Source organism: Stigmatopora nigra, chromosome 7 (assembly GCF_051989575.1).
Source record: "Stigmatopora nigra isolate UIUO_SnigA chromosome 7, RoL_Snig_1.1, whole genome shotgun sequence".
NCBI lineage: Eukaryota > Metazoa > Chordata > Actinopteri > Syngnathiformes > Syngnathidae > Stigmatopora > Stigmatopora nigra.
In genome coordinates, this window is record NC_135514.1 from 11,080,438 (window position 1) to 11,107,690 (window position 27,253).

Consider the following 27,253-nt stretch of genomic DNA (forward strand, 5'->3'; position numbering starts at 1 on the left):
CGTCCAAAGACCACGACCCCTTGACGTTACTGCTCTCGTCATGTGCTTATCAAAAGGTTTTGCAATCCTATAGCCAACATCCCTTTGAATGATTACGCAGTGAATTGCAATAACAAGACCAACATTTTTGGCTAGTCCTTTTTAACTGAGGTGTTTTAAAAAATATATATATTTTAAAGACGTTAAGCATAAAAATATTCTTATCTTTATGAATTTTAACTGTATAACTGTACATTATTTTAGCCATCCCATTTAAACATGAGGGAATTAAAAATAATAATAATTTTAATTCTATTAATTTATGTAATTTTAGGCGGGCCGGTGGATAAGTGTTTAGCGGGCCGGCCTCACAGTTCTGGGGTTCTGGGTTCAAATCCAGGTCTGTCCACCTGTGTGGAATCAGCAGGTTCTCCTGTGTGGGTTTTCTCCAGGTTCTCCAGTTGCCTCCCACAATCCAAAAAAACATGCATGCTAGGCTAATGGTATGCTAAATTGTCCCTAAGTATGAGTGTGACTGGGAATGGTTGTTTGTCTCCTCATGCCCTGTGATTGGCTGGCCACCAATACACAGTGCGCCCCGCCTAGTCCCCGAAGTCACCTGGGATAGGCTCCGGCACCCCCTGCAACCCTAGTGAGGATAAAATGGTTCAGAAAATGAATTGGTTTATAATGTATTGCATATTTATATAAGAAATCAGCACTCACCTCGTCATTCCTTGTGGCTTGATTTTTTGACCCCATTTACAGCTCGGAGCAGGCCGTGCGAGGCCCACCAGCCGTAGATTTCTCACCAACAGGTTAAATGTTGAAGTTGTATGTATAATGGCGGCCTGCTGTGATTTTGGCAAGAGTCCTAACCCCAGTCTTGCCACATACAGTGTGCAATATATTGACTTTTTTTGTATACGTGCTATCAGTTACGCATTTGCAGACGTGCCTGCAGGCACCGAGCGGCCAGTTGAAGATTGGACGAGGCTTAAGGTCAAAGAGGGGAAGTAAAGGGCAGGCTAAGATTAGACGACGGCGGGCTGTTTGACACTTGGCTATCGGGCATACCGGGAATTTGTCAGCGGACTGGCCCTCGTTTATAAAGCTATGCTCAGTTAAAAGGACAGAAACAGTTTCTCTCATGCAGTTTCAAATATCATGTGAAGATATTAAGACCCACTTTGTTTCCGGTTGTTGTTTTTTTTAACTAGGTTTACAAACAGCGCCGCCTAGTGCTGAAATCCCCAAATATATCTACGTATACGTACAACAACATGTAGTCTATTCGCAAAGCAGACAATTGTGAATATTGATCGTGCTTAGAATGTCAGGCAACATAAAGTAACCGATTGAGAGATGTATGCACCCTGAACGTTGTGTTAATACTGTCGCCTAGTGGCATAACAAAGAACTGCAGGCAAATGTTGAAATGTTGGATATTGTGAATGTAATTATTCTACAAAACGTCCCCTGAATATTTTCTGTTGATGTTCGAACCAGCTATTTTGCTTTGAGACAACACCAATGGTTTACTTAATATCTTTGCAAAGGCATAATTTTATTGTAATTGTACACAGGTGTACCCGATACATTCCCAGCAAATAGTCCCCCAAATATCTGCATATTTAGGTCAAACTTGCGTATCGGTATACAAATAAGTAAACAAACAACATGGCGTGTGTACACGATGGGCTATGAACGTCTACTGTACTTTTTAAACGCTAACTAGTCCTCTAAACGAAGAATTCTAAATTCCTCCATATCACAACATTGGACCGATTCTAGAAACGCGACCGTCTACAAAACGAAGGATACAATGGCAAGAAAACGCAGCTTGATGGCAAACAATTGACATTTTCGAACAGTTAAATACTCCAGCCGAACTTTTAACTAGCCCCTAAAGCTTCTAAAGTAGTACTAAATACTAACTCACTTGAATAATTAGTCGACTAACATCCCAAGCCGCTCATGGAGCCGATCCGGTCCAATTTAAGCCCGAAGCAACCTCGGTTCCAGCCCCTCCTCGAACGCTCCGCCTCCGCCGGCTTCTGATTAGCCAAGGCTCCCCGGAGGAGGCGGAGCCAAGGCGTCTGAGGCGGAACCTCGGCCCACTTGGCAGGAAAGTCAGAGACTTTGGCCCCAGAAGACAAGGTGGACTGCTCCTCTGCTGGACCGCCTAGAAGGTTTTCCAGGTCATCCATGGTCAGCAGGTCGTTGTAGCGATCCACCAGCTGCTCCATTAACTTCATTGTGGCAAGAATACAAATGAAATATAAGGGAATCTAATGGAATCATGGAGACATTTCATTATACTTTATCCTCTCCATCCTTCAACAACCTATTGATTCCTGTTTAACCCTAATCACAGTGCATAGACGTAAGCAATTGAATCTTGTGGTTTTTATTATTTACTTATTTTTAAATATATCTCTAAAAAAACAGTAATGTTAGCTAGCTCTTGCGCTGAATTTCTAACATGTTATTAAAATACGCACAGTAATACCTTGGCATGAGGAATTTGAGATACGAGTAAAATTCTGAGCAAATGTTTGCCTTGAGATAAGAGCATACGAGAAAGGGGAACTTTTTAATTTGTATTTAGTTCATATCTAAGGGAAATGTTGATTTGAGATACGAGTAAACCGGCATACAGTCCCTGAAGGCATTAAGCTTGTATCTCAAGGTATGGCTGAATATACAATTATTTGAACCCTTTTGCCCACTACAGTGGACAGTTATACTTAATAGAAAATTTAAAAAAAATGAACCTGAGCATCATCCGGAGAAGAATGAAGGGTCCGAGCCTCTGGGGTCTCCATGGGGGCCAGGATGAGCAGAGTGGCTCCGAGCAGAACGGGACAAAGCAACATGGCGGCAAAGGAGAAGAGCTTTGGGGAAAACACACTGGCTGGAGGAGGAATAATAACAAACAAAAAATTAAAAACAGTGAACCAAATAAAACTAATTAAAAATCTTTAGTGGTCTTTCTGTCATTAGAGACTAACCTTATGTTAAAATTGAAATATAAAAAAAAAATATGTATTTATTTTCTAAAACCCTTTAGGCCCACTACTCTATATACCTTTATGTTAATAATAAATTAATATCTGTGCATGTAAAGGTTTAAGAACCAAAAAAAAAAAAACTCAAGTCAAAATTGGATATCAATCACCAAGCAAAAAACTAAAGGATTTTTTAATTAACTTAGAATTCTAACCATCTTTTTTCCTGCTTTTATTCATTTTCATTTCATTCATTTATAGCTTTTAAAATGCTTACCTACCCTAAAAATAATACATCATGAAAAAAATGGGAAAATTGCTAAGAAACATTTATTAATGACCAAAATAAAATGTAAAAAGTCTATGATGAGTTTGCAGGTCTTAAGTTGCCCACTCTTCTGCCCCAAAAAGGGTGAAATAATTTTTTTGGGGTCAAAAGAGGTGCCTTTATCATAAAAAAATCCCTTCTGCTACCTTTCAAAAACCTCAATCTATAAGTGTAATGTTCTTAAAAGGTAAGGCAAACAGAAAAAAAAATGAGAGACAACTCACCTGTTTGTTGAACGGAGGAAGGTGTTGGGCGCTCAGTGGCTCTTGTCCATCTCCAGCTTGGGCAGGCGACCTCTCACTTGTTGGCACCTGGTGAGAGCGCCACTATCTCACTTTCCAGGCCCCGCCTTCTCTTGGAACTCCTCCTCGCCGACTCTGTAGCGGAATCGAAAGGATGATGATTTTTTTTCTTTTTTTTTTTCTCTGCCTCCTCCGCTCGAGTGTTTGTCCTCCAGGCAAGAGGCTGATTGGCAGGGATTCACCGCTTTTGGAATTTGCTTCTCGAGGACGTTGGGATGGAGGACGTGCACAAATGAGCATTTTTTTTGCCATTCGCCTAATTGGCTCGGAGATAAAACAAATGTTATTTTGTTTTATACAAGTCTGGGTTTAACAATTTAGCAGGGAATGAACATTGGAAGTAAAAACTATTTACACTATGAATATTGTGACTGCATTGCCATTCAATATTAAGATAAGTTATTTTCATAAGGAATAAAAATCGTGCAAATGAAAAACTAAGTTATTAAAAATTGAAAAATGTTCATTTTTTTCCCGTCTTGAAATGTGTTTATTTTCTTGTGTAAAAATGTATTTTTTTAAATTATATTAGGAATGTTTACTAGAGTAAAAAGGGGGTGTTTAAACCATTTTTCAGTCAATAAACTATGACTCAACTATCAAAATAGTCGATTAATGAACTTGTTTTTTTTTTCGTAAATCGGCACGTCACTGAATTTGTTTAAAAACAAAAAATTGCACTTTTTGGGGGAAGATTTGAAATCTTTCCCATGACATTATTAAAAAAAATTTTAAAGGTACAGTAAGAACAATGTGTGCTACTTCAATCCTTGGCTTATTTTTAAAGTCCCATCAACAAGAAATTGAATATTTGATTCCACCTCATGTTGAAGGAAGTCACCTCCATCTTTTTTTCCCTTTTTTGGTCTCAGGTTATTCCCTGCGTGTTCTGATCTCCCCTCGTTTTTGGGCAAGTTACAGTCTGTCATTGCCATCTGCTCCTCACAACCTCCCGCCGTTAAATTGCAACACAAGCGACAAGTTTATCAGTATCTCATTATTTCAACTAAATCATCTTAATTAAACTTAAAATCTGCAAAAAGTCCAGTCCCATAATTTCGGGATCAGTTGACTGCCCATTTCATAGGATAAAATATTGGAATTATGGGTTTTCAACAAGGTCAGATTAAAGATGAATTCCATTTTTACATAAGAGCTCATAAAAGGATACATTGGAAAATTTGACCCATCTCATCTTTTTGGGAGAAGACGACATGTAGGCGAATGGGAGAGATTAGCAATCATGAGAGTGCGAGAGGCAGTAAGTGAGGGGATGGGGGGTGATGTCAGCACCGTGGGAGGTGAAGGGGGGGTTATGAAAATGAAAAAGTAGGCAATGGGAGATTGAAGAAGAAATATAAATCAGCAGGCGGACCTAAAAACGATTGATGAGCGAAGTGAAGCCAATCTGCCAGGAAGCTAAAAGTGGGATGAAGGATGGCCATTGTTAGTAAATACAGTATAGCGAGTGAGAAGTGGCTCATGGAGATGGCTGACTTGCTAGTTGGCATAACTGCAAGGAAAAAAATGCATGCAAAGTGAGCAAACACAGAAAAGAGACAAATCCATGCTTTCCAAAGGGGTGAGGCAAGCACTTAGTAGCTTCATTTAATTCCCGCCATTGACACAGATGGACGTCTAATCTATTGTGATTGGAATAGCTATGCACACAATGAAAAAAAAAATATATTTTTTGTTTATTAATTGGAGAAATATTTTTTCATTCTTACACTATATATATATATATATATATATATATATATATATATATATAGAAAATCTAAATTATGTATTTTTATACATAAAGAGAGAAATATTTTTTCATTCTTACACTATATATATAAATATATTAGGTATTTTTATATATATATATATATATATACACAGAAAAAAGAATAGAAAAAAATATTTTCTCATCTATTTTAATTTTAAAAAACATATATATATATTGTATAATTTTTTTTTTTAAACTAAAATAGATGAGAAAATATTTTTTCCATTCTTACTCTGACTTCAAGCCAATTTTTTGGGAGGGTGACAGGGAACTTGTTTACTCCCTGCCGACCTTCCTACATTAAAAGGACTAGACATCCATTGGTATCAATAGCGGCAAATGAGTTCAAAGCTTTAAACAAAAAAGAAGAAAGAAAGAGGGTTTGGGTCATTTTACAGTCTGAAATGAATGGAGTATTAAATGAGTTGTCAATCATTTTGGCAACTACGCTGAGGTCCGTGACGAAGATGAGTTTGAGCGCCACACCTTGAAAACCCTGGTGGTGTAAAAGTATATCAATGACATTATAACAATACCCCACTTCTAAAGCAGCTTTATTACATGATGTTGATGCTACACGGACACATAATCAGCTTGCTAGTAGCTAAAAACGCTGCTAAAAATGTAAAAAACGGTTATTAATAAAATTGGTTTTAAAAATAGATAAACAACAAGACTTTTTTTTTATCAGTTTCTGAGGCGAGTTCGTCGAGAAGTGCGGGCGATCGGCGTGGTGACTTTCGGGGTCTCGTTTTCTGTCATCACAGCATCTGGTGGAGAAAAAAAAAGATTGCAACGTGATGGAGGATGAAGAATACATCTCATTGGATGTGGGTGGGGGCTGCCATTTCTGGAAGAGTTTTAGAGCAGTTTGTAACGTAAAGCACAATTTTGGAGAGAAAAGACAAGCGCCGTTCAGTAGAATAACCTACATTCAAAAGGAGAAATGGTGTAATCTCATTTCTCAATGATGGACAAAAATCTATGTGGCAGTGGTATTTTTACAGCATATAAAAGTTCTTTTACCCTCTTCCGAAATATCTTCATCACTGCTGAAGGTGATGGCGGGCTTCTTGGATTTGCGAGTACGCCGAGGCGTCACAAAATTGGTGTCGCCGCGATGGCAAACCGATTTCTTGGTTTCACCTGAATGGAGTGACACGGTCTTAGATGAACTGGGAAGTGGGTTTTGATGGACTTTGGATGATGACGGACGGCGGCTGCTAACGGACCTCTTTTGGACCTGGTTCGATTTTGCGGTGTTTGAGCAAGCGATTTATCGGACTGGTTTTGATTTTCTTCCTCCATCTCGGGGCTCTCCACATTCTCCAGACCTCGCGTGTGCGCGGCAGTCAGTCGCTTCTCAAACTGGTCCACTTGGCTCTGGGGCACATTAGAAATCGTTAATGATAGAAATACAAAAACATAGAGCGGCCACTCTAATTATATGAAAATATATAAATGTTTTATAAAAAATGAGGCAAAAGTTGCAACTTTTGACCTTAAAATTGCAACTCCCAGTTCGAAAAATTTAGTTTTTATGAAGAAACTGGGGCCAAAATTCCAAAATTGAGCGGAGTAACATCCTACGGCCGCACATTTAAAATATTTTTGGTTCAAAACTGCATTCAAATCGATGTACAGTGTTGTCTCCAATTTGTTCGATGTTCACGGGAAAACAAACTAATGCCCACAAAAACATTCATAAAAAAAACAAAACAATCTATTTTAAACTGAAAATCAGTTACTTTTTCAAAAAAAATGCATTTGATGAATACAAGTTAAAAAAAAAAATGTAGTTACATAATATTCTTTGTCCAACTTTTAAAGATAAGTACAAAAATTATTCTGTGATTTATTCATCATTGGAGTTCATATAACTGTAAAAATAATTGCGGATTATCCGACAAAATGGCTGTCTGTGAACGCCCGACTTGAGTTTTTTGCTGTTGCTGTTGTTGCCAGTCAATTTAATTCTAGATATCAAATCAACTTATCCAACAAAATGTTATTAAAAGCCCCAAATTTTGAAACAAAACAGAAAGTCAGTCAAGGCCACATGCTAACGATATCAAACAACCTAATTTTACACGGTACGATTAGACCAAGAGAAAACTGCCTTCAGTGAAACATTGCGGCACCTTGAATTGTACTTTGGCTCCACGGCGCAACTTTGCGGCAATGGTGAGCAGAGGCTGGTAGACACCGGGCACGGTTAGCTTGTCGCTATAGCACTCCCAACATTCCTGCAACCTCTTGAAGCCACGCTCGCACATGGACAGCAGGGACAGCGAGACGGCCACGTCGCACCACTGACGCTCCGTCCTACAGAGAAGAGAAATTACGGGTGGGGGGCCCCCAAATCGGATTAAACATTATGCAAATGGAACAACATTTTAGATCTTTTACTCGTGGATTTGCCTTTGTACTGGCATTTGGAACAAATCGCATTTACTATCTCTAATTCACTTTGCCAGCGAGTAATGTAAAATGTCCTTCCCTTTAAGCATGGATGAGTCAGAGGTGGATTTAAGGTACAGGTCCTGCCCCATTGTTCCACCTCCGTTTAAACCCCATGACAGGATGAGTGAAGGTTATTCTAGCGAGTGATTAATACGTCAACTGGCACTAAATGTCAGCTTGCCTCTTCACACGCACAAAACTAATTACCTACGCGTCCACTACCTCTGAATGTTCACAACGGCGTGGCCGTGAGACGCTGTCAGAGAAGACAAGAACATCAAAACGGGCGGCCATCGTCTTCTCACCTGGCGGTCCGGAAGCGTTGACATAGTTTCCCCACTAGAGATTCGGTTTGTCTTTCCTTGGTGATGTAGGAGAAGAGTTGCCTAAAAAGCACACAAACCAGAGACTAAACTCATAACCAGAAGACGACACTTTTGCCATTGCAACCCTAGGACTCATCACCGAAGATTTTTTTTAAATTTATTTTTATTTATTCATTTTAAATAAGGGTAAACCCACTTTGCTGTTTTTTGATTATCGCGGCCATGAGTGGCACACATTAACCGCGATATATGAGGGATTACTGTATATTGGTCTGAACATGCCATAATATAATTTGGATACCGGCAGTATTTACTCTTATGTAGACGAATACAGTTATTAGTCTTAATAATCTTTCACTCCACAATATGGACAAGCAAGAAGTTAAGGATGAACTAAAGCCAGGAGAACTGAAAAGGCGGTAAGAGTGAGTTGTAGAAAAATTTGAATATGCTAGAGAAATTTGATGTAGATGAATATAGTCTTGTTTAACTTCGATTTAGTTACAAAAGGCTTTAATTTGTTATCATAAATCAAGATTCCTCCTCCCGATTCGGTAGTACGGAGTCCTCACAAATAAAATTTAAAATGTCAGGTTTGCTTCAGGCTCGGTCCTGCAAATCAAGTTAATTCGCCCAAAAAAAAAAAAAAATCGGCCCGTTCTTACCCCTAGTCCAAAGATTACAGTAAAAAAAAAGGTCGAAAACATTACATATAATTGCCAATGTCTTTATTCAATCTAATTTACCACGTTTATCAGCCCATTGGAATAATTTGGAATAAAAAATGCACCAACTCACTTCATGATGGTATTGAAGTCCTCCGAAGTCATTCCTCTCTCCGGGTCGGACAGACGACTGATGATATCCGGTAGCAGGTTGTAAATTGCATTGTCCTGATTGGCAGATAGCGACATGTGAGCAACCAATTAGTTACAAACTCCAACTTAAAAAGGCGTTTGCACCTTGGAAGCCAGCTCATTGAAGAAGTTCAGGGCCAGGAGGGCGATTTGGGGCTCCGGGTCAATTAGCAGCACGGCCACCTCGCTGACTTGCCCTTTGACCTTTAGAACATCCTTAAGCACCAATTGAGTCAGCACTGTCACGGCCGTCTCCCTCACCGAGGGGACTTCGTCACTGAGTCTGCAAAAAAAAAAAAATGGATGTCACATAGGCATAATGAAACACTTTGCCACCAAACCAAAAAAAGTCTTCATTATCTGTTTGTTTTTGTTTAATTTTTAATACATTAAATAACAATTTCTATCATATCCTTTCAAGATGACATAAGCAAAATCTTGATTTTCCGTTTGTTTAATTTTTGATAAATTAAATAATTTCTGTCATATCCTTTCAAAATGACATATGCAAAATCTTCATTATCTGTTTGTTTTTGTTTAATTTTTAATACATTAAATAACAATTTCTATCATATCCTTTCAAAATGACATAAGCAAAATCTTGATGATCCGTTTGTTTTTGTTTAATTTTTAATACATTAAATAACAATTTCTATCATATCCTTTCACGATGACATCATGGAGCCTGTTGTCCAATCAGAACATGCCTATTAAAATACCTTTACATTGGTCAATGGAGTTGTAGTTGAGCAGATCATTAAAAAAAAAAAAAAAAGTTTCTCAATCAAACTCCAAAAGTCGTCACCATTTCTCATTTAAGCCAAAGAGTCGAATTTCTGGCATAAGATCAGAAACATGGGAGACGACGGCATTTGCGAGTGCCGATGCAGGCAGGGGCTTACCAAGGCAATGAACGGGGGTAATTAATTCTTAATACGCTTATCATAAATCCCCATGGCTGCAGCTGCTTCCAGGACAGTGGTGGTGTTTGTGTGGGAGACAATTAGGGGACACTTATCAGGTTGGAAACACTAGGAGGCCAACGAGGCAACAGAAAGAAGTAAATGTTTGACATTTGCGCACACGCCGAAATTGCATTGCATTGTCGAGCATTATAATTAAAACACATCAAAAAGAACGGTGGGTTCTAAGTTGCCCGACTTGTACCGGCTTTACTTTGGGCTCCATTTAAGTGTTTTTTAGAGTCAAGTTCTTGACACAAGTGTGAAACATTTAATTGCCTTTCCACTTTCTCAGCCATATCTGCAAAATAGAGATGAGGCACAATCTGTTAAAAGCTAATAATTATATTTTTTTGACAAAAGATTTTTTTAGGACTACGGTGTTCCGTTTAATTGTAGGAATCATGTAAACATAACAATTTACCAAACATTTTCTTTTTTTAAGTAAGAACCCTTAAGTAAGGCATCAGTTGTGTGTTCTACCCATACCAGGTGTCAAAGTGGCGGCCCGGGGGCCAAATCTGGCCCGTCGCATTATTTTGTGTGGCCCGGGAAAGTAAATCACGAGTGCCAACTTTCTGTTTTAGGATGAAATTAAAATGAAGAGTATAGATGTATATTACATTACCTGATCTCCCCCTGTTAAATCAATAATTGTCATTTTTAATCCATTTTTTCTGTGTTTTTAGTACAAAAATCATTTTGTAAAATCTAAAAATATATATATATATAAAAGCTAAAATTAATAGTTTTTGCTTTATCAAAAACTGAATATTCAGGGTCTTTAATCCAGTTCTTTTGATCCATATATAAAAAAAAATAATCTAAATATTATATCTAAAATCATCCGGCCCACATGAAATTGAGTTGACGTTAACATGGCCCACGAACAAACCCAAGTCTGACAACCCCTAACCTATACAATTAAGCCTCTAATCAAAAAGGAACAAACATTTGAAAGTGAATTAGTGTGACAACTCCATGACTGGATTACCTGGCATATAAATGATGGGTCCAAGGCTCCAATATGTTGGGGTATCGGACAGTAAGGTCTCCCAGAGCAATGACGGCATTGGCCCTGACTACAGGGAGAGTCGAGCGCTCCAGAACGGTAAACATCAGCCGGGCATTGTCCTCACAAACGGAAGGACTGGAAAAAAAAAAAAAAAAAGAGGAAAGATGACCTTGATAATTTGTGTCATCACCGTGAAAGACCAACACAGCGGGGAATGTGTTTACCTAATCATCATGTACTGTGAGAGAGCCAGACAGGCAGCGGCGGTGAGCTGAGGGTGGGAATAGCGTCCAGGGGCGCTGCATACTTTCACCAGTAAAGGAAGGAATTCACTCAGCAGGTTCTCCCCTTTGAGAGAATACAGTGGGCGAGTGAATGCAAAACATCACATTAGCATGAATGCGGCAAGAAGGCGTTCAATGAGCTGCTCACGGCGGGACAAGAAAGGGATAATTAGAAGCAATCTTTACCGGCCAACAATTCCGTCTCGCAGATCTTCCTGATGAGCTCGGCCTCCGTGTCTTCTGCGGAGGCGCCGACTAAACCTAGCTCCTCCTCCATTGTGGAGTCATTGGCCGCTTGCTGTTGGGGGAAAAGAGATATTTTAGTGCATTTGGACAACGAAAACTCAAAATTTAGGCCAGATAACCTCCTTTTCAGAAGATTTTAATCAGATTTTGAAATATTTTGTAATGTTTACATTTTCAAGGTATTAGCTGCTATTGATGACGAGACATCCAATGAAATTTCCAGAAAACGGGATGAATAAAGTTAGCCAATCCAATCTGAATGAGTGGAATGGCAGTGACCCCTCGATCGATACATTTTCCTTAAAAACAATTTGTTTACATCCTATTTTGGTGTTACACAACAAAACAAAAATATGTTTGTTTTTATTCTGGTTAGTTTAAATCACCCTTTTATTGAATTGGATAACTTTATTCATCCTGCATTGAGGAAATTTCATAGTGACAGTAGCAATAAACGGGAAAAAAAACGTATGATTTTGTGATACCACTATTCAAATTGGTTGGACTAAAGACATTTGGATATAGTAGTCCCGCCCCCTTAATACTTTTCCTGTGTATCGGAATGAGACTCGGTATTGGCAGACGTCTCACCACCAGGCGAGTGAAAAAATTTGCCATGTGGACATCCCCACGTGGCATACCTTAGCTTTGCTGGACGGTCGTTTATTCTTCTCGTTGGTCTCTTCGGTCTCTCTTCTCCGCCTCCGCAGTTCACTGCTGACGCTGCGCTCCAGGTGAAACACCTGCCATAAAGCCACGCTGCCAGACAAGGCCAAAAGCTGAGCCAGGCACACATAGTTCACTGTGGGAGAGGAGGAGGAGGAGGAGGAGAATGGCCGTGATGCGACAGAACGAGCGTGGCGAAACAAACACGAGCCAGTCACTCACCGTGTTCGCCGGACCCTTGAGAGCCCCCTTGTGTTTGAGTGGTCTCCTGATTAACCGCCACGCCGTCTTCCACCATTTGATCGAGCAGGAGTCGAGCGGTGCGTTGGAGCAACCGGGAGCACAATTGGTCCGGGGATTCGGCAAGAAAGTAGATGAGGCGGACGGCTACCTCCATGAAACTTTGCCAGTGAAGGTCCTCCGTCATGGCACCTGGACATAATTCATAGTCAGCCAATCGGAATACATTGAAAATACAGTGTTCCCTCGCTATTTCGCGCTTCAGCTATCGCGGACTCAGTTTGCAGATTTTTTTCAGGAAAAATAATAATAAAAAATTTAAAGATATTAAATTAAAATTAAAAATTACATCATTTTACAAGAGGTGGAAACAAAATATTCAATAAGAATTAGTAATTGCATCAAAAAAAGGCCAAAGAAATGGTCAATAACATGGTGAGAGTTCAGGAATGGCATTGATGACGTCATGGCTGTTTACAGGCGCATCTTCACGGCCCAAAAAAACTGTCCACAACTCCCAATAACGATGTTTCTTACGTGCTAAAAAACTGCAGAAGATCCTCCATCCGGACTATGATATTTTTGCTTGGTGGTGCTTGTGCACGTGTTACACGTTTCTTTAAGCATTTTTGAAGGGGCACGCCTACTTCGCGGAAACGCAGCTATTGCGGGGGGTCGCGATAACCGAGGGAACACTGTAATAAAAAAATAGCAGGCTAAATTCAAATACAGTGTGATACCTTCAGCAATTGCTTGTGTGAGGCGAGTAAAGAGCTGATGTTCTTGGGGGAGTCGGAAAGGTGCACCTTTTGATCGCTGATCAGGAAGATAAAAAAGAAGAAGTTAATTGAATCATTGTGTCAGTGACATACGATTTCAGTCTGCCAAATGGAAACGTTTATGAAAATGTGAATCATAAATGCTAGTTTGGCTCTTGTTTTAAACTTTACTTTGCTTTTGGATTTTTGTTCAAGTTAGTAGAATAGACCAGACAACAACAAAATGTTGTCTGGTCTATTCTGAGGGACAAAAAAAATGTCAGAACCAAAAAATAGGCAAGTCTGTGTACATATTCCATAGACATAGGCTGTAAATTAGGTTGGACTAAAAAAATTGCACCAAAAAATAAATAAAAATAAATAAGAGTTTTTGTATTGTATTTTGGTCCGGACCAAAGAAGGCAAACTATGGACTTTCCTGGAGTAAATACGCCCTTAAATATCCACCAAGAGAGTAAATCTGATGACACCACTTACCCTAACGTGGTCAGTAATATTACAGATGGTGATCACTGTATCCCTGGCCAGAAGAAAGTCCTCTGTCACTTTTACACCCAAACCCACAGAGCAAAGTGTGTCCAAATTGCTGAGGACCACCCCTCTTTCTGCCCTGTTCATAAAAAAAAAAAAACATCCACGCATAAGAGATATGTGGGCAAAGTCATACAATTGTACAGCATTATGCAAACGTATGACCTACATTAACTAAAGCGCTATGAATTGGCCTCGCCGGTGCTTAGCAGCTGGCCAGATAATGTACGTGGGAGGCCCCGGTTAGAAGAAACGCATGAGATTTAATAGGTTGTGAATGCAGCGGTGTGGGTGGACTACAAATAGTCCTGCCATACTGTCGTCGTTCACTATTGCCTCAAGCAGTGTATGTGTTTGAAGGGAGGGGGGGGACACAAAAAAAAAAATATATATATATAAATATATATATATACACATGTTCAACAAAATGCATTGACGTGACTTTGATTTGTACCGAAAAAACAAGATGCCAGCGAAGCGTATTGATATTCGCTGGATGACGCAAGAGCGATATTTACGGAACATTCTGTGCTGAGGTACAGCACAGAATGTACATTGATGGAAAAAAAAAAAACTAGATCAAATTAACTGGTTTTATAAAATGCTATTTCCGAACTACAACTTTATTGCACCTGGGAGGAAAAAAGTAAATATCCAACAAATCACAACCCCAAACTCATTACATTGGGTAACCAGGTTTAATCGCTTCTTTGTGCAAAATACATTGTTGAAATAATTTGTTTGCAAACTTATTTTGGTCCCGCACAAATGAAAAGGGGCATTTGTGATTTTTCTTTCAGCTTCATTGAAGCCATCTTTTATAAGATTAGAATGTTGTGATAGCTCTATTTAAATTGGGTGACAAAAGACATGAATATACCGTATTTTCACGACTACAAGGCGCACTTAAGTCTTAATTTTCTACAAAATAGACACTGCGCCTTATAATCCAGTGCGCCTTATATATGGAAAAAATGTCATTCATTGAGGGTGCGCCTCATAATGCGATGCGCCTTATAGTCGTGAAAATACTAGTAGTACTTTCCCCCTACTAAATGCTTTTCCCGAGTATCAGATCGGGATTCGGTATGGGCAGATTCTGACGACTTGGTTACTTGTACTTGCAAAAAATATGCAATCTGAACATAAAACTGTCTCACCGTGCAGCCATGCCAAGAAGAAGCACCGCAGCTCGCTTGTACAAAGGCGAAGTTTCAATTTTGCCAGTAAATCTCCCCCATAGAACCTGCACAACCGTGGCTTCCAGACTGTTGCCACAGCCGAAAAACTCCTGTACCTAGAGGGCGAGTTTCAAAGATACAATTGAATTTTCAGTGAAAATGATTTTCTAATTGGGAGGGGGACAAGTTGATCCTTTGTCATTCCCACAGCCAAAGCAAATGAGATTAATAAACGAATGACTCACTATTTCCTCCAGACACTGAATTGTCCCGAGAGATGCGTCCACCATTAGTTCAGAAAGACTGTCCACAAGTGTCTGTGCTTTTATCCTACAATGCCAAAAAAAAAAAAAAGTGTAACTATTACCTCAATTTGTACAAAACAATATTTGTTTTATTTATCTTCCCTTCAAATGACTGACAATACAAAAATGTCATTTCAGAATTCTTCCTTCTTCCCATTTAAACTATTTGACACCACAAAAGACCTTAGATTTAGTTTCAGGTTATTTTTAATGCCCAAAATATCCTCCAATTATGGAATGGTGCATTTAAATTCACCAGGTGCCAGAAAATAATTGAATTTATTCATACAAATGGCAAAAAAATGATGTTGATTGGTGTGTGTTACTGGTGTTGAGTGTTTTCCAGACCTGTTGGTTTCTCCTTGAGGGTTGAGATAGAGGCGCCTGTAGGCCTGGACGACAGCATCTTTGATGGCGGCGTCCCTTGACCAAACCAGTGGCAACATCTTCCTCACACCAATGAGCGAGTTGGCAACACTGAATTCGCACACCGTGACGCAAAACTGCACTGCTTCCTGAACCACTACAAAAACAACAACAACAAGAAAACAAGCCATTATTACCAGATGTGAAAACTGACGACTTTTTCATGTGTCTAAAGTCCTTCTTCTACCTGAAGTTATTTTCCAGTAAAGCATTGAGTTAATGACAGAGATAGCTTTCTCCACTTGGAGAGCAAATGTTTCTGTGTCTCCCAAATACTGCACCAACATCTCCTGTTTCTTCAAGTCAACATCTTCGGTTTCTTGATCGCCTTCTTTTTGTGGAGTGGGGGGTAAGCTTTGACTATGCTTGGATGTGTCAATGTCAGAGCCTGAAAAGAAGGATGAAAAAACAAGTTTTGTTCAGAATATCCAGACAAATTTCCCCCCAGAAAAAAATTAAAAAAATGACAATTATTGATTTTTAAAAAGGGGGAAATTCATGAAATTTAATATACATCTATACTCTTCATTTTAATTTGATTCTAAAACAGAAAGTCGGCACTCATTATTTACTTTCCCGGGCCACACAAAATGATGCGGCGGGCCAGATTTGGCCCCTGGGCCGCCACTTTGACACCAGTTTGCCTTAAACAGTCCCACTTTTCTTGTGTTTTCTGTACTAAGGACACGAGAAGCTCAAATGCACCTGAATCTTTATTGTATCTCCTTTCTGAAATTCTTAAAATGTCATTTCTATGATAAACTTGTCAATTTAAAAGCACGATGAAAAGATATACAACCAATGTCCTCCAATAATTATCTTTTCATCGTGCTTCTTTTAAATTGACAAGTTTATAATAGAAATGGCATTTTAAGAATGTCGGAAATGAGCTACAATAAAGATTCAGGTGTATTTGAGGTTCTTGCGGCCCTAGTACAGAAAACACAAGAAAAGTGGGACAATTTAAGGCACACTGGTGTCAAAGTGGTGGCCTGGGGGCCAAATCTGGCCCGCCGCATCATTTTGTGTGGCCCGGGAAAGTAAATCAATGAAGTTTATAAAGCCACTAAGGGATTCACCTTTGAAGATAAGGGCGAGCGTCTCCATTAGCGTCTGTGGAGTTTGAGTAGAGAGGGCGGCAAACAGCTCGGATTTAGGGAAGCGGCTGTAGGCTTTCACGCAGAGACGAACAGCATTCCTAAACAGGAGAAACCGGAAAATGAAATTGTGAAAATGGTGGTCTGATGTCGTAAAGATATGCTGAGCATCCATCCCAGTGACCTGTATTTGTTGACTCGAAGATACTGAGCAATCATCACCGCCGTGGCCCTGTCATCCTCCATCTCTTTATGTTCCTCCTCTTCCTCCTCTTGTTCCTTGGCAGAATCCACCAAGAGTTCCACCTCTGCGTTGACCGCGTCACGCAATTCAGGCTCCATGGCGTCCCACAGCTCTGACGCGCTGATCACTGTAGCAGACAAGTTGACATTTATCAACATTTGGGAATTAAAAAAAAGTGGGGAAAAATGAGGGTGGGTTGGGTCAGTGGGAAAGTAGCGCCCATTCTTGTGATTCACAAAATCATAATTGAAGCCACTGATATTAATTTATGTAACAACAATTGCGGGATGGAAAGTCTTTGCTTTTATTTTATATAGGAAGTCATGAGATTCAACTCATGGAGGTTCAGAAAGTTTGTTTTTCCTATCAAAGTCAATTTTGTGCGAGTTTTTTTGTTTGAGTGGACATGTTTTAAAACTGTATTTGCATGTAAAGTTAATATTATGCATTTTTAACCAAAATATTGGGTTTTAATTCATTTATCCAAGTAAAGTTCACAATGGCAACTTAATGTAACTTAGTCCACATTTCATTTTCCTCCCTATTTTTCCAAATGATCTAGATTTTAACATTAATTCAGCATTTTATTGTGAAATGACCATGAGTATATTCCACATTCAAGTCTATTGAAAACCCGTTTAATTTTCTTCCTTCATTTCGTCACATCCTGGTATACGTTTGCTTTCCCATCTTTTTGTAAATGACGACCAATTGTGTTCTTCATGAAGCCTTTTCAATTATATTAAAAGGCTTTCTGAAGAACTACTGCTTCACTCACATTAATGAACCCACACAAACTTGAATGGGTTTTGTTGCACTCGGAAACAGGTGTAGTAACTTTATGACTCAAAGCACTTAGATTGAATGCACCCCTAGACGTTAAAAGCGCCGGCATTGCGTCATGCTCTTCAAAAGTAAATTCCCGGGCCCGAACAAAGAAAACCCATGACAAATTGGGCATCGTTGCGGATTAAATGTGTGATGGGAGGAAATCGAAAAACGAGGAAATGACCCCATATATTTTGAAGAAACTACACACGTACTACAGTGTTCCCTCGCTAATCGCGGTTAATGGGGACCGGGACCCCCCGCAATAGCTGCATTTCCAAGAAGTAGGCATGCCCCTTCAAAAATGCTTAAAAAAACGTGTAACGAGTGCACAAAAGCACCACCAAGCAAAAACATCATAGTAGTCCGGATGGAGGATCTTCTGCAGTTTTTTAGCACGTAAGAAACATCGTTATTGGGAGTTGTGAACATTGTTTTTTTGGGCGGTGAAGATGCGCCTGTAAACAGCCATGACGTCATCAATGCCATTCCTGAACTCTCACCATGTTATTGACCATTTCTTTGGCCTTTTTGATGCAATTACTAATTCTTATTGAATATTTTGTTTCCACCTCTTGTAAAATGATGTTATTTATAATTTTGACTTAATATCTTTACTTTTTTTTTTCCTGAAAAAAATCTGCAAAGCTCTGAGTCCGCGATAGCTGAAGCGCGAAGTAGCGAGGGAACACTGTATTTGGCCCTCAGATTACCAAAGAAGCAACTCATTGCTGACTGAATTTTGATAACAGCTGGTCAAACTTCAAGCCTCCATACACACACACTATAGGGACCATCCAAATAATCACTCCAATGTTACTATCAGAGGAGAAATAATGGTGGAGCCAGATTAATGTAGGTGGGCCCTTACAGCAGAGTAAGAAAACTCCCTTACACTGCCAAGATTACCCACCAGTTGAGACAAGAAGAAGCCAGCTGTTGTTCAGTCAACTCGTATTCGCCTTGGTTTCATCATGGGGCAAAAATCTACGTTTTCAGTATTCAGCGTAAACGTGACTGGTAAGCTTACCTGGTGCACTACCTCGCAGCCTCTCTTTCATCTCCTTCAATTTAGCCGTTTCTTTCTCCAGAGGTTTTTTCAGATCTGCACTGCTGAGCTGAAAGTCACAAAAACACTAGTGAGCTTGTATAACAAGACTGTTAAACCAGAGTTGTTCCTGAAACGGGCCAGGGGTCAGTCTTTAGCTGTCTGCAGCTAATAATGAAAATAACATTGAATATGACCCACAGAAAAGCTTAATTGAGTCTATGTTGGGGTATACTTCTGTGTTTTAACATTAGGACTCAAAACAAGACAACACATTGAAATCTATCTGGAAAAGTGTAGCATTTTCAAGAAATTAAAAAAAAAATGACTAAGCAAATGTGCTGAACTGAACAATGTTGGTTGTAATTTGAAGTTGTTGTTTTCTTTTGCTGTCGCCGGGCATTTTTATTAGTTTTTTCAAAATGTGTTTCGGTATTGCAAGTTTTACTGCAGTTTCTTTATACATATCATTTATCTCACCACTGCTATTCAAAATGATAAAATCAGTTTCAAATGAAAAGGTGATCAACTTTCAATGTTTTTTAGTACCGTGAACTTCCCACCCTCCCCCTAATTTTTCCCACTACGCCACCATAAAAGATCCAAACTGAAGCTACCTTGCAGCTGTAAGGGTTGTGCGCAATGAAGGCTGCCAGAAGCTGAATGGCACTCTTCACCACATTTATCGACTTATCCATCAGTCTTCCCACAGCGAGTCCCATCACCTCAGTGTACCGACAAAGTGGCAAAGCCTAAAAGGACGAGAACAACACCGGCTGAGCAAACTAAACATCACGGGGATCAAATCCGACAAACCAGGAGGCACTTACTTGGCTGTTGACGATACGCGTGTACACTTGCAACACACGTGTTCTGACCTGAGAGTGAATGTCATGCAAGTGCTCCTGTAGGGTGTCTAAGAAGCGGTCGCGGTCGGCTTTTCTCGAGTCTTGCAGTTCGTCTCCGCACAGGACGCGAACCATGATGTCGCCGAGTACCTCGCACACGGCTACACGCATAGTGTGACTCTGGGGATTGTTCATAAGAATGTACAGGCCTTCAAGGTAAAAGGACACTTGATAATGGATGGAGATGTTAGTACCTCTCCTTCCAGGTGTGTGATAAGCACACTCATGTTGGGAATCAATGACTCTGGGACGAGAGCACTGAGTTCAGATAGGAATGTTGAAAATGCTTTGACTCCTGAACCTTCTCTGGCAAGCTCTTCACTTGACTTCTGGCCAATCTCTCTGGAAAAATAAATGACACCATCAAACCTTACTCGTTAGCTGCTATTGAATACTAGAAAATTAAAAATTATAAACATTTTTCATCTCTTTTTACATTCTTCTCATTTTTTTTAATTGACCAAATTGATAAAACTTCCAACTGTATTTAACAAATATACAAAAATGAACTTTCACACCCACACACACCCCATTGAGAATTAAGAGTCCTCACATATGGACATTGCATTGTGTAGGCCTTACTAATATACCAAATGGTGATATTGTGATGACATGACACAGAATGTCATCTCCACGTACCGTTTTGGATGCCAGGTCATTATGTGGTTACGTTTTTTTAAATCACAATAACTCTAAATGTACTTATATTGGGTTATAATGCTCCTGTATAGTGACTTAAACAACACAGTTGTAATTATTTAAAAAGCCATGAAAAAAAACAACAACAAAACTTAATCCCTGTCATTGATAGGCGAAATAAAAGCATGCAAACTGACCTGATTACTTCCCCTATTATGGCTCTGACTCCATATTCGGTGCTCCAGACAGAAAGAGCCTGAGCAAACACTGATGACAAATGTTCAAAATGCTGAAGCAGTTGGATGACCTTTACACTTGCACCTTTTGGGAGAAAAAAAAAAACATCCAAAATATGATAATGTTATCATCCCATGAGCTAATATTGCACAATTGACAAAAAAACTGCAGATGAGTCATGTAAGACTTACCTAGAAGGTGATTGTACTTTTTGATCTGCAACCCAAGCAGATGGATTATACCGTCTCTGGTGGGCTTGCTTTTGACGTGGCCGATGGTCGGATTTTCCAGGAGCTTGTAGCAGCAACAGGTCACACAGCTTAAAAAGCCAAAGACAAGAATGATTATTTAGAATTTAAAGCAATCCCCATTGTTTTATAAGCCCGGCGGGCCATCAGGGTTCATTTTCCCCATCCTTGACAGGCTAATTAAGTTTGATTTAAAAAAAAAACAACAACAAACAAATATACTATGTACAAAAAGCACAATGATGACATCTGTTGGTCAATATGTGAACACACCTGTCCCACTTTGTTGCTGGATTAAATTGCATTGTAGTGTGTTGAAAGTTTTTCATGATGACGTCTTTAGTAAGGTTCTACAGTTAAGTTGTCAATACATGGCTTATAATAAGTTGTAATTTCACAATTCCTGTCAATTTAGCCTTCTGTCATTTGTAGGTTTTTTTTTGGGTTGTGTTTTACCTGGTGAACTCTTCTTCCACAAGTGCAAGATTCCAGAGTGAGCGGATGTCTAACTGGAGGAGCTGCAAAAGCACCTGAAGAACTGTCTCCCTTTTGCTATCCCAATGTACGAGACCTCCGGCACTTTTGGCTTTTTTACCACCCTGGGAAGTAAGAGACAACACTCCAACTCATTACACGAGACAAACGCTAATGATGCAACCTCATCTTGTGTCAACACCCTCAGATTACCAAAGATTGACGCTCATACCTGTCAAACCACTCAAAGGGACTGTACATCCACTTGCCAACTGCTACAAAAACAGTCATGCAACAAACGTGCACACAAAACAAACATTCATACATTGTTTGACATCTTCTATCTGCCTCATCCCATTACTGTGAGGAAGACAGTCATTGTAGAAGCAGCGTCAGTCTTATTTTAGGTGGGCCCTTACAATAGTGAAATATAACTATAACACTACCAAGATTACCCATCAAGCAGAAGGTAAGCGATCACAATCCCCGGTTTGACAGGTCACCCGATTGCCATGATTATACATCACTGGGAGTTTCATTTAAAAATATATATATACACATATACAGTATTCCCCCGATTTTTGCGGTTAATACGTTCCATGACCCCCCGCATTGAGTGAAATTCCGCAAAGTTGGCCTACAGCTACTGTACATTTTATTTTGTAGACTAGTATTTACATGTTTTATCAAATATTTCTGACATACTACAAGTTGATGGGCCAAACAGGTAAAAGTTTTTCTGGCTAGTACTTGTTATTAGTATAAGTATGAATTTAAAGTAAAAAAAAATAATAATTAAAAAAAAACGTGATGAGCCAAGGGTGTGAAAGTCGAACCGCAAAATGGCAAGGGAACACTGTATATTATTATTATTATTATTATTTTTACATACTTTGCGAGGGGCCGTAATGAAGCTCTGTCTGCATGATTCACTTTCAAGATGTTCTGTGATTTTACAAAGCAAGTAGACGCTCATTTTAACAGCATTGAGCTGCTTTTTTCGCTCTGCGGCAGAGACTGTGGCGGACATCAGCAATGAAGGCAGGGATGAAGAAAGGTCGCTAACAACTGCAACACAAAATAAGAAATCAGAAACTCTAACAACCCTTTTTCTTTTGGTTATTTGAAACATTCAAAACAAAAGATTCCAACCTTGCACCAGCAAATCCAGAGTGTCCTCCTTCACGGTTGAATCCACTGAGTTGGCATGCCTTTAAAAGTAAAAACAAGTTACAAGATGCTATGTAAATTAAATTGCTAACATCTTTTGAAATGCTGTAAATGTATGATTTTAGCACAATGTTGAGCAATTGTGATGTTACTTAAAAAATGATTGCATTTTTTTTTAAATATATTCATATATATATATTTTTGTCATAAACCTGCCGGACTGACAGGCTCTTCTGATAGGTTAAAAATGTAATGTTTTATTTTTTCAAAAAAATGGTGGACCACAAGCAACAAGTTTTCTATGGGGAAACCCAGCTAAAGTGAGTGAAAGTATGTTTCTGGTTGTGTAGTTGACTTGTTTGAGTTTGCATGAAACCAAAAACTCACTGTAACACACTGTAAGCTGTGTCGAAGTGTTCCAAGATACCCAAAGGCCCTTGACTTCTCAAAGCATTCTCGAATCCTGCATAAAATAGAGATCAAAAGATCGAGTACTCGTTCTCAAGTCCAAAAGAGTTTTAAAAATGTGTGAAACAAGTTAAGTGAGGAAAATGCATTGTTGGTACAGATTTTCAACCAGTACAATACGTACACGCTGCATGGCCATTCAATTTTGAATTTGTATACGCAACTTTATTTATAAACCCAGGCGCACAATGGAGGACAACTTACTGTTTAGATGGGTCGGTAGTTGTTTAGGGGAGACTACATCTTGCACGACGTACTGGTTTATCCCTCCACTCTTCACCAGGTCGCCGATGCACAAAGGCACAAAAAAATCCCACGACATACCTAAGGAAGAAAAAAAAAACTCAATTCGTCGGAAAGTCCACGCATATCATAGCAAAGCTTTGTAAACATTGGGAAAATGATTCTTAGTTTTTGTTCTTGAATTGGGTTTCTTTGTGACTCCCAGATATAAAGCAAAGAGCTAAATACGACACGAATGAGAATGATAAAAGAATACAGCAAACATTTTTTCTTGGAAAAAAATCGGCATGCTAACTAACCATTAGCTACGTTCGCGGAGACGGCGTGTCTTTTGAAGAGATTCATTTAATTGTTCTCCGGTTAATAAATCGTCTAATTTAAGACAAAACTTACCTTGAAAATTCGGTACCCCGTTCATCTAAATATAAACGGGAGAAGAAAATGTATGCCCTCCAGCTTCCCCGTGGTGCACAAATTGTTTAGTGAGTGAGCGCCATCGGATTTTCAAATTTGCGGAACTTTGCGCCAATCCAACGACGCTGACGCGATGTCATAATCCCGCGACGTTTATTCCCTCATTTAAATACGCATACATTCAGTCACGTGATATTAAGTGTAATGCAACGACGCTGATTGAGGTCATATTCCCGCGACGCTTAAAACACTAACAAAATGTTTAGTATAATGTGATATTAAGTGTAATAACCAGGTTTTCAGGATACTTTTGAATCAGGAATGTTGTCAAACAAAAATACATACAGACTCACACACACACACAACATACACACACACACTGACTAATGCACGTTATTATGAAAACAATTTCTATTTTGTGTTTGTCTATGTTTAATGGGCGTGGCCGAGGTTAGAGTTCAAATAGTCGATGTCATACAGCAAACTGGCGATTGAGACTGCACGGGCGTGCACTGCAGAGCTGTTCAGAGCTGACAATTTGACGAAGAATGGCTGACAAACTTCTCACAAGACGTTGCTGCACATGTTGTATGTCGTCGTTTGGGGATTTCGAAGCCCCAGTTCTCGTCTTAGGAGTGATCGTTGACGGTAGCATGCTCCGTTAGCGTGATGCAGCCATGACGGCAAAATGTTTGCAAACAAATTGGCTGCATTGCGTTACCGATCGCTCTTTGTTTTAAAACTAATCATTCCTTTGTGTCTTTCAGTCCCTTAACGAGCACCACCGACTACTGGGAAACATCAAGAATGTGGCCGAAACGACCAGAAAGGATCAACTGGTCGACGCCATAACAAAGGGGGTATTTTTTGAATAGTTCCGATTTTCTCCGTTTAATATTTAAACTTCAGCATTCAAGGATTTGCGCAATTGGCTCGTTTTTCATCATGATACATTCAAATTTTGAATGAAATCACTAACTAACTTTGCGTTTTTTTAACAGCAAACATCTGTGGATAAGTCACCCACACAAATGCATTAGTGGATGCGAAAGGAATTAACAGTAATCCCTCGATTATCGCGGTTAATGTGGACCGTGATAAATGGAAAAACCCCAAAGTAGGGTCAACCCAATTGAATTTAATTAAAAAAATACTATAGTGGCAAGTGGGGTAGCTTCTGCTTGAGTTTCAATGTGGCTTTTCACATTTTAAAAAAGTAATATGCCATGTAGTGGCACTAGGCACTTAAATAACTAATATAATTTTAGCCCCTTAACTTTCTTTAAGACCTCAGGGTTAATGTAGAAAAGACATGGCTGCTATAAAGGAAAAATTTAAAGTAGGGTCATCCCTATTGAATTTAATTTAAAAAACATACTATAGTGGCAAGTGAAGAGTAGCTTCTGCTTGAGTTTCAATGTGGCTTTTCACATTTTTCTGAATTTAAAAAAGTAGTCTGCCATGCAGTGGCACTGAGCACTTAAATAAATTATATAATTTTAGCCCCTTAACTTTCTCAAAGACCTCTAGGCTAAACGGTAATCCCTTAATTATCATGGTTAATGTAGACCAGACATGTTGCGATAAAGGAAAAATTTAAAGTAGGTTTATGCATATTGAATTTAATTTTTAAAATAAATACTATAGTGGCAAATAGAGAAGTAGCTTTTCACATTTTTCTGAATTTAAATAAATCTGCCAGGGCTTGGATCTTTTGACAAAATATAAGTGAGGCATTTATTCAACCATAGTGAAAGGGTCATTTTTGACTCATTTAAACGTATGGTAAAATAACTTTTCTTTTTAGGATATTTTTAAGAATGAATAGATTTGAAATGATTGACTGAAAAACTCAAGGCAAAAGTAGTACGCCCCAAATGTTTTGTTTTTTTTTCAAAATAAAAGATTTCCCCAATTCTGGTAAAACCTTCCTTGTGAATGTATTTTTTAAAAATGCCTAGATTGATTCTGGTGTAATATCCAGCACTGATCTATGCATTTTTTCCACTTAACTTTGTATATTGACCCTTTTTTTTTTTGTTTCCAGAATTCCACCCAAGTCAAGATGGGCTACACAACTCCCCCATTTCAGACATTCTGGTAAAATCTCACTTGCAAGGTCTTGCCTTTTATTTTGAAAAAAATGTGTAGATTAATTCTGGTGTAACATCCAGTGCTGATCTATGCATTTTTTTCAAGATAAAAGGTAAGACCTTGCAAATGAGGTTTTACCTGAATTGGGAGAATTCCACCCAAGTCAGGTAAAACCTCACATGCAAATATATTTGCAAGGTCTTGCCTTTTATTTTGAAAAAATGCATAGATTGGTGTTGGAGTAATAGCCAACACTGATCTATGCATTTTTCAAAATAAAAGTTCATACTTTGTCCTAAACTTGATGTATTGACCCCTTGTTTCCAGACAAAACCTTGTGAAAAGTTAAGTTATTTCCTTTTATTTTGAAAAATGCATAGATTGGTCTAGTGCCAAGCTATGCATTTTTTCAAAATAAAAGACCTTGCAAATGTTTTTATATTTTCCCAAACATTTGCAAGGTCTTACCTTTTATTTTGAAAAATGCATAGATTGGTGTTGGTGTAATAGCCAGTACTGATCTATGCATTTTTCAAAATAAAAGTTTTCCTAAACTTGATATATTGACCCTCTCTTGTTTTACAGAATTCCACCATTGAACAGATAGCCTCAGATGCCTTAATTTTTTTTCTCTGCTGGATGGTCAATGTGAAACAGTGACATTTTTCAAAATAAAAGGTAAGCCCTTCTCATTGGTTTTTGAACTAACTGTGTACTAACCCTCCTTTTTCAATTTTCGAATCTTCTCCACCAGGGGGTGAAGATTAGATTTTTTTACGATGCTGGACCAACCTACAAACTTTTTCAAAATAAAAGCTGGAGCTTTTATTTTCTGATTTCCTGCTGGTGACAGGAGGAACTACTTCATTTTTTCAAAATAAAAGGTGAGCCCTTCTCATTGTTTTTTGAACTAACTGTGTACTAACCCCCCTTTTTCAATTTTCGAATCTTCTCCACCAGGGGGTGGAGAAGATTCGATTTTTTACGATGCTGGACCACCAACGGGAACCAATCTACAAACTTTTTCAAAATAAAAGCTGGAGCTTTTATTTCCTGTTTTTCCTGCTGGTGATGGGAGGAGTTACTTCATTTTGCTCAAGTTTTTCAAAATAAAAGCTTTTAAATGTATGCATGTGTTTTGTCTTTAATAAAAAATGCAAGTCACAATCAAAGTTAAAATATTTTATTTACAAGTAAACATAAAAAAAACACTTAGAAAAAAAAAAAAAGACAATAAACACTTAGAAAAAAAATGAACAAAAAAAAGGGCAAAAAACACTTAGAATATTTTTCTAAAAAGCTGGGGGAATAAATACTTAGGCAAAAAAATTGAAAAAAAAAGATGGTGAAATACATGCAGGAAAAAAAGCTGGGGGAATGAGCAATAAAAAAAATTAGAACATAAAAGCAGAGAATATAAATTGAATATCCAAACATCAGGGGTGCATATATTTTCTTTAAAAGCT

General features: G+C 38.7%; 2 protein-coding genes, 1 long non-coding RNA gene and 1 other non-coding gene across 8 annotated transcripts; 1 reads left to right on the plus strand and 3 right to left on the minus strand.

Moving 5' to 3' along the window:
* Positions 1 to 1,937: 1,937 nt before the first annotated feature.
* On the minus strand, positions 1,938 to 2,858 carry nppcl (natriuretic peptide C-like). The gene is made up of 2 exons (XM_077721486.1): positions 2,757 to 2,858; positions 1,938 to 2,231 (listed from the first exon to the last, which is right to left on the minus strand). Exons 1-2 carry the CDS (start codon positions 2,856 to 2,858, stop codon positions 1,938 to 1,940), a joined length of 396 nt encoding a protein of 131 aa, XP_077577612.1.
* Positions 2,757 to 23,839, minus strand: ncapd2 (non-SMC condensin I complex, subunit D2). 2 transcript variants are annotated; one of them, XR_013326978.1, is made up of 33 exons: positions 23,673 to 23,839; positions 23,241 to 23,360; positions 22,956 to 23,031; positions 22,551 to 22,609; positions 22,291 to 22,466; positions 21,381 to 21,523; positions 20,868 to 20,995; positions 20,637 to 20,760; positions 19,995 to 20,142; positions 19,723 to 19,920; positions 19,510 to 19,644; positions 18,875 to 18,962; positions 16,957 to 17,143; positions 16,755 to 16,873; positions 15,863 to 16,063; positions 15,598 to 15,772; positions 15,190 to 15,274; positions 14,924 to 15,060; positions 13,710 to 13,842; positions 13,194 to 13,269; positions 12,436 to 12,645; positions 12,189 to 12,349; positions 11,488 to 11,599; positions 11,242 to 11,365; positions 10,997 to 11,152; positions 9,146 to 9,323; positions 8,982 to 9,076; positions 8,163 to 8,243; positions 7,536 to 7,719; positions 6,627 to 6,777; positions 6,421 to 6,540; positions 3,543 to 3,695; positions 2,757 to 2,896 (listed from the first exon to the last, which is right to left on the minus strand). XR_013326978.1 is itself a non-coding variant. In XM_077721708.1 (32 exons), exons 1-32 carry the CDS (start codon positions 23,695 to 23,697, stop codon positions 6,082 to 6,084), a joined length of 4,188 nt encoding a protein of 1,395 aa, XP_077577834.1. In that variant the 5' UTR covers positions 23,698 to 23,839; the 3' UTR covers positions 5,932 to 6,081. The 2 variants fall into 2 exon arrangements, 1 of the variants encoding a protein (XP_077577834.1); XM_077721708.1 differs by lacking the exons at positions 2,757 to 2,896; positions 3,543 to 3,695 and adding an exon at positions 5,932 to 6,164.
* LOC144199995 (small nucleolar RNA U85) lies at positions 18,544 to 18,825 on the minus strand. The gene has a single exon (XR_013327022.1). It is a non-coding gene; the product is annotated as a small nucleolar RNA U85 (small nucleolar RNA).
* Positions 23,840 to 24,130: 291 nt separating the features above from the next.
* LOC144199837 (uncharacterized) lies at positions 24,131 to 26,915 on the plus strand. 4 transcript variants are annotated; one of them, XR_013326981.1, is made up of 5 exons: positions 24,131 to 24,281; positions 24,461 to 25,812; positions 25,893 to 25,954; positions 26,373 to 26,671; positions 26,748 to 26,915. It is a non-coding gene; the product is annotated as an uncharacterized LOC144199837 (long non-coding RNA). The 4 variants fall into 4 exon arrangements; XR_013326979.1 differs by having other exon boundaries at positions 24,461 to 25,954; XR_013326982.1 differs by lacking the exon at positions 25,893 to 25,954.
* Positions 26,916 to 27,253: the final 338 nt, after the last annotated feature.

Bases quoted from the DNA above. Each gene is read 5' to 3' on its own strand.
- nppcl (XM_077721486.1), bottom strand. From the start codon at position 2,858: ATGTTGCTTTGTCCCGTTCTGCTCGGAGCCACTCTGCTCATCCTGGCC. The intron at 2,232-2,756 runs GTTCATTTTTTT...GCCACAATGAAG, and splicing joins CTTCTCCGGATGATGCTCAG to TTAATGGAGCAGCTGGTGGA.
- ncapd2 (XM_077721708.1), bottom strand. From the start codon at position 23,697: ATGAACGGGGTACCGAATTTTCAAG. The intron at 22,610-22,955 runs GTGAGTTTTTGG...TTACTTTTAAAG, and splicing joins ACAGCTTACAGTGTGTTACA to GCATGCCAACTCAGTGGATT. The intron at 20,761-20,867 runs GTAAGTCTTACA...TTCTCCCAAAAG, and splicing joins AAAGTACAATCACCTTCTAG to GTGCAAGTGTAAAGGTCATC.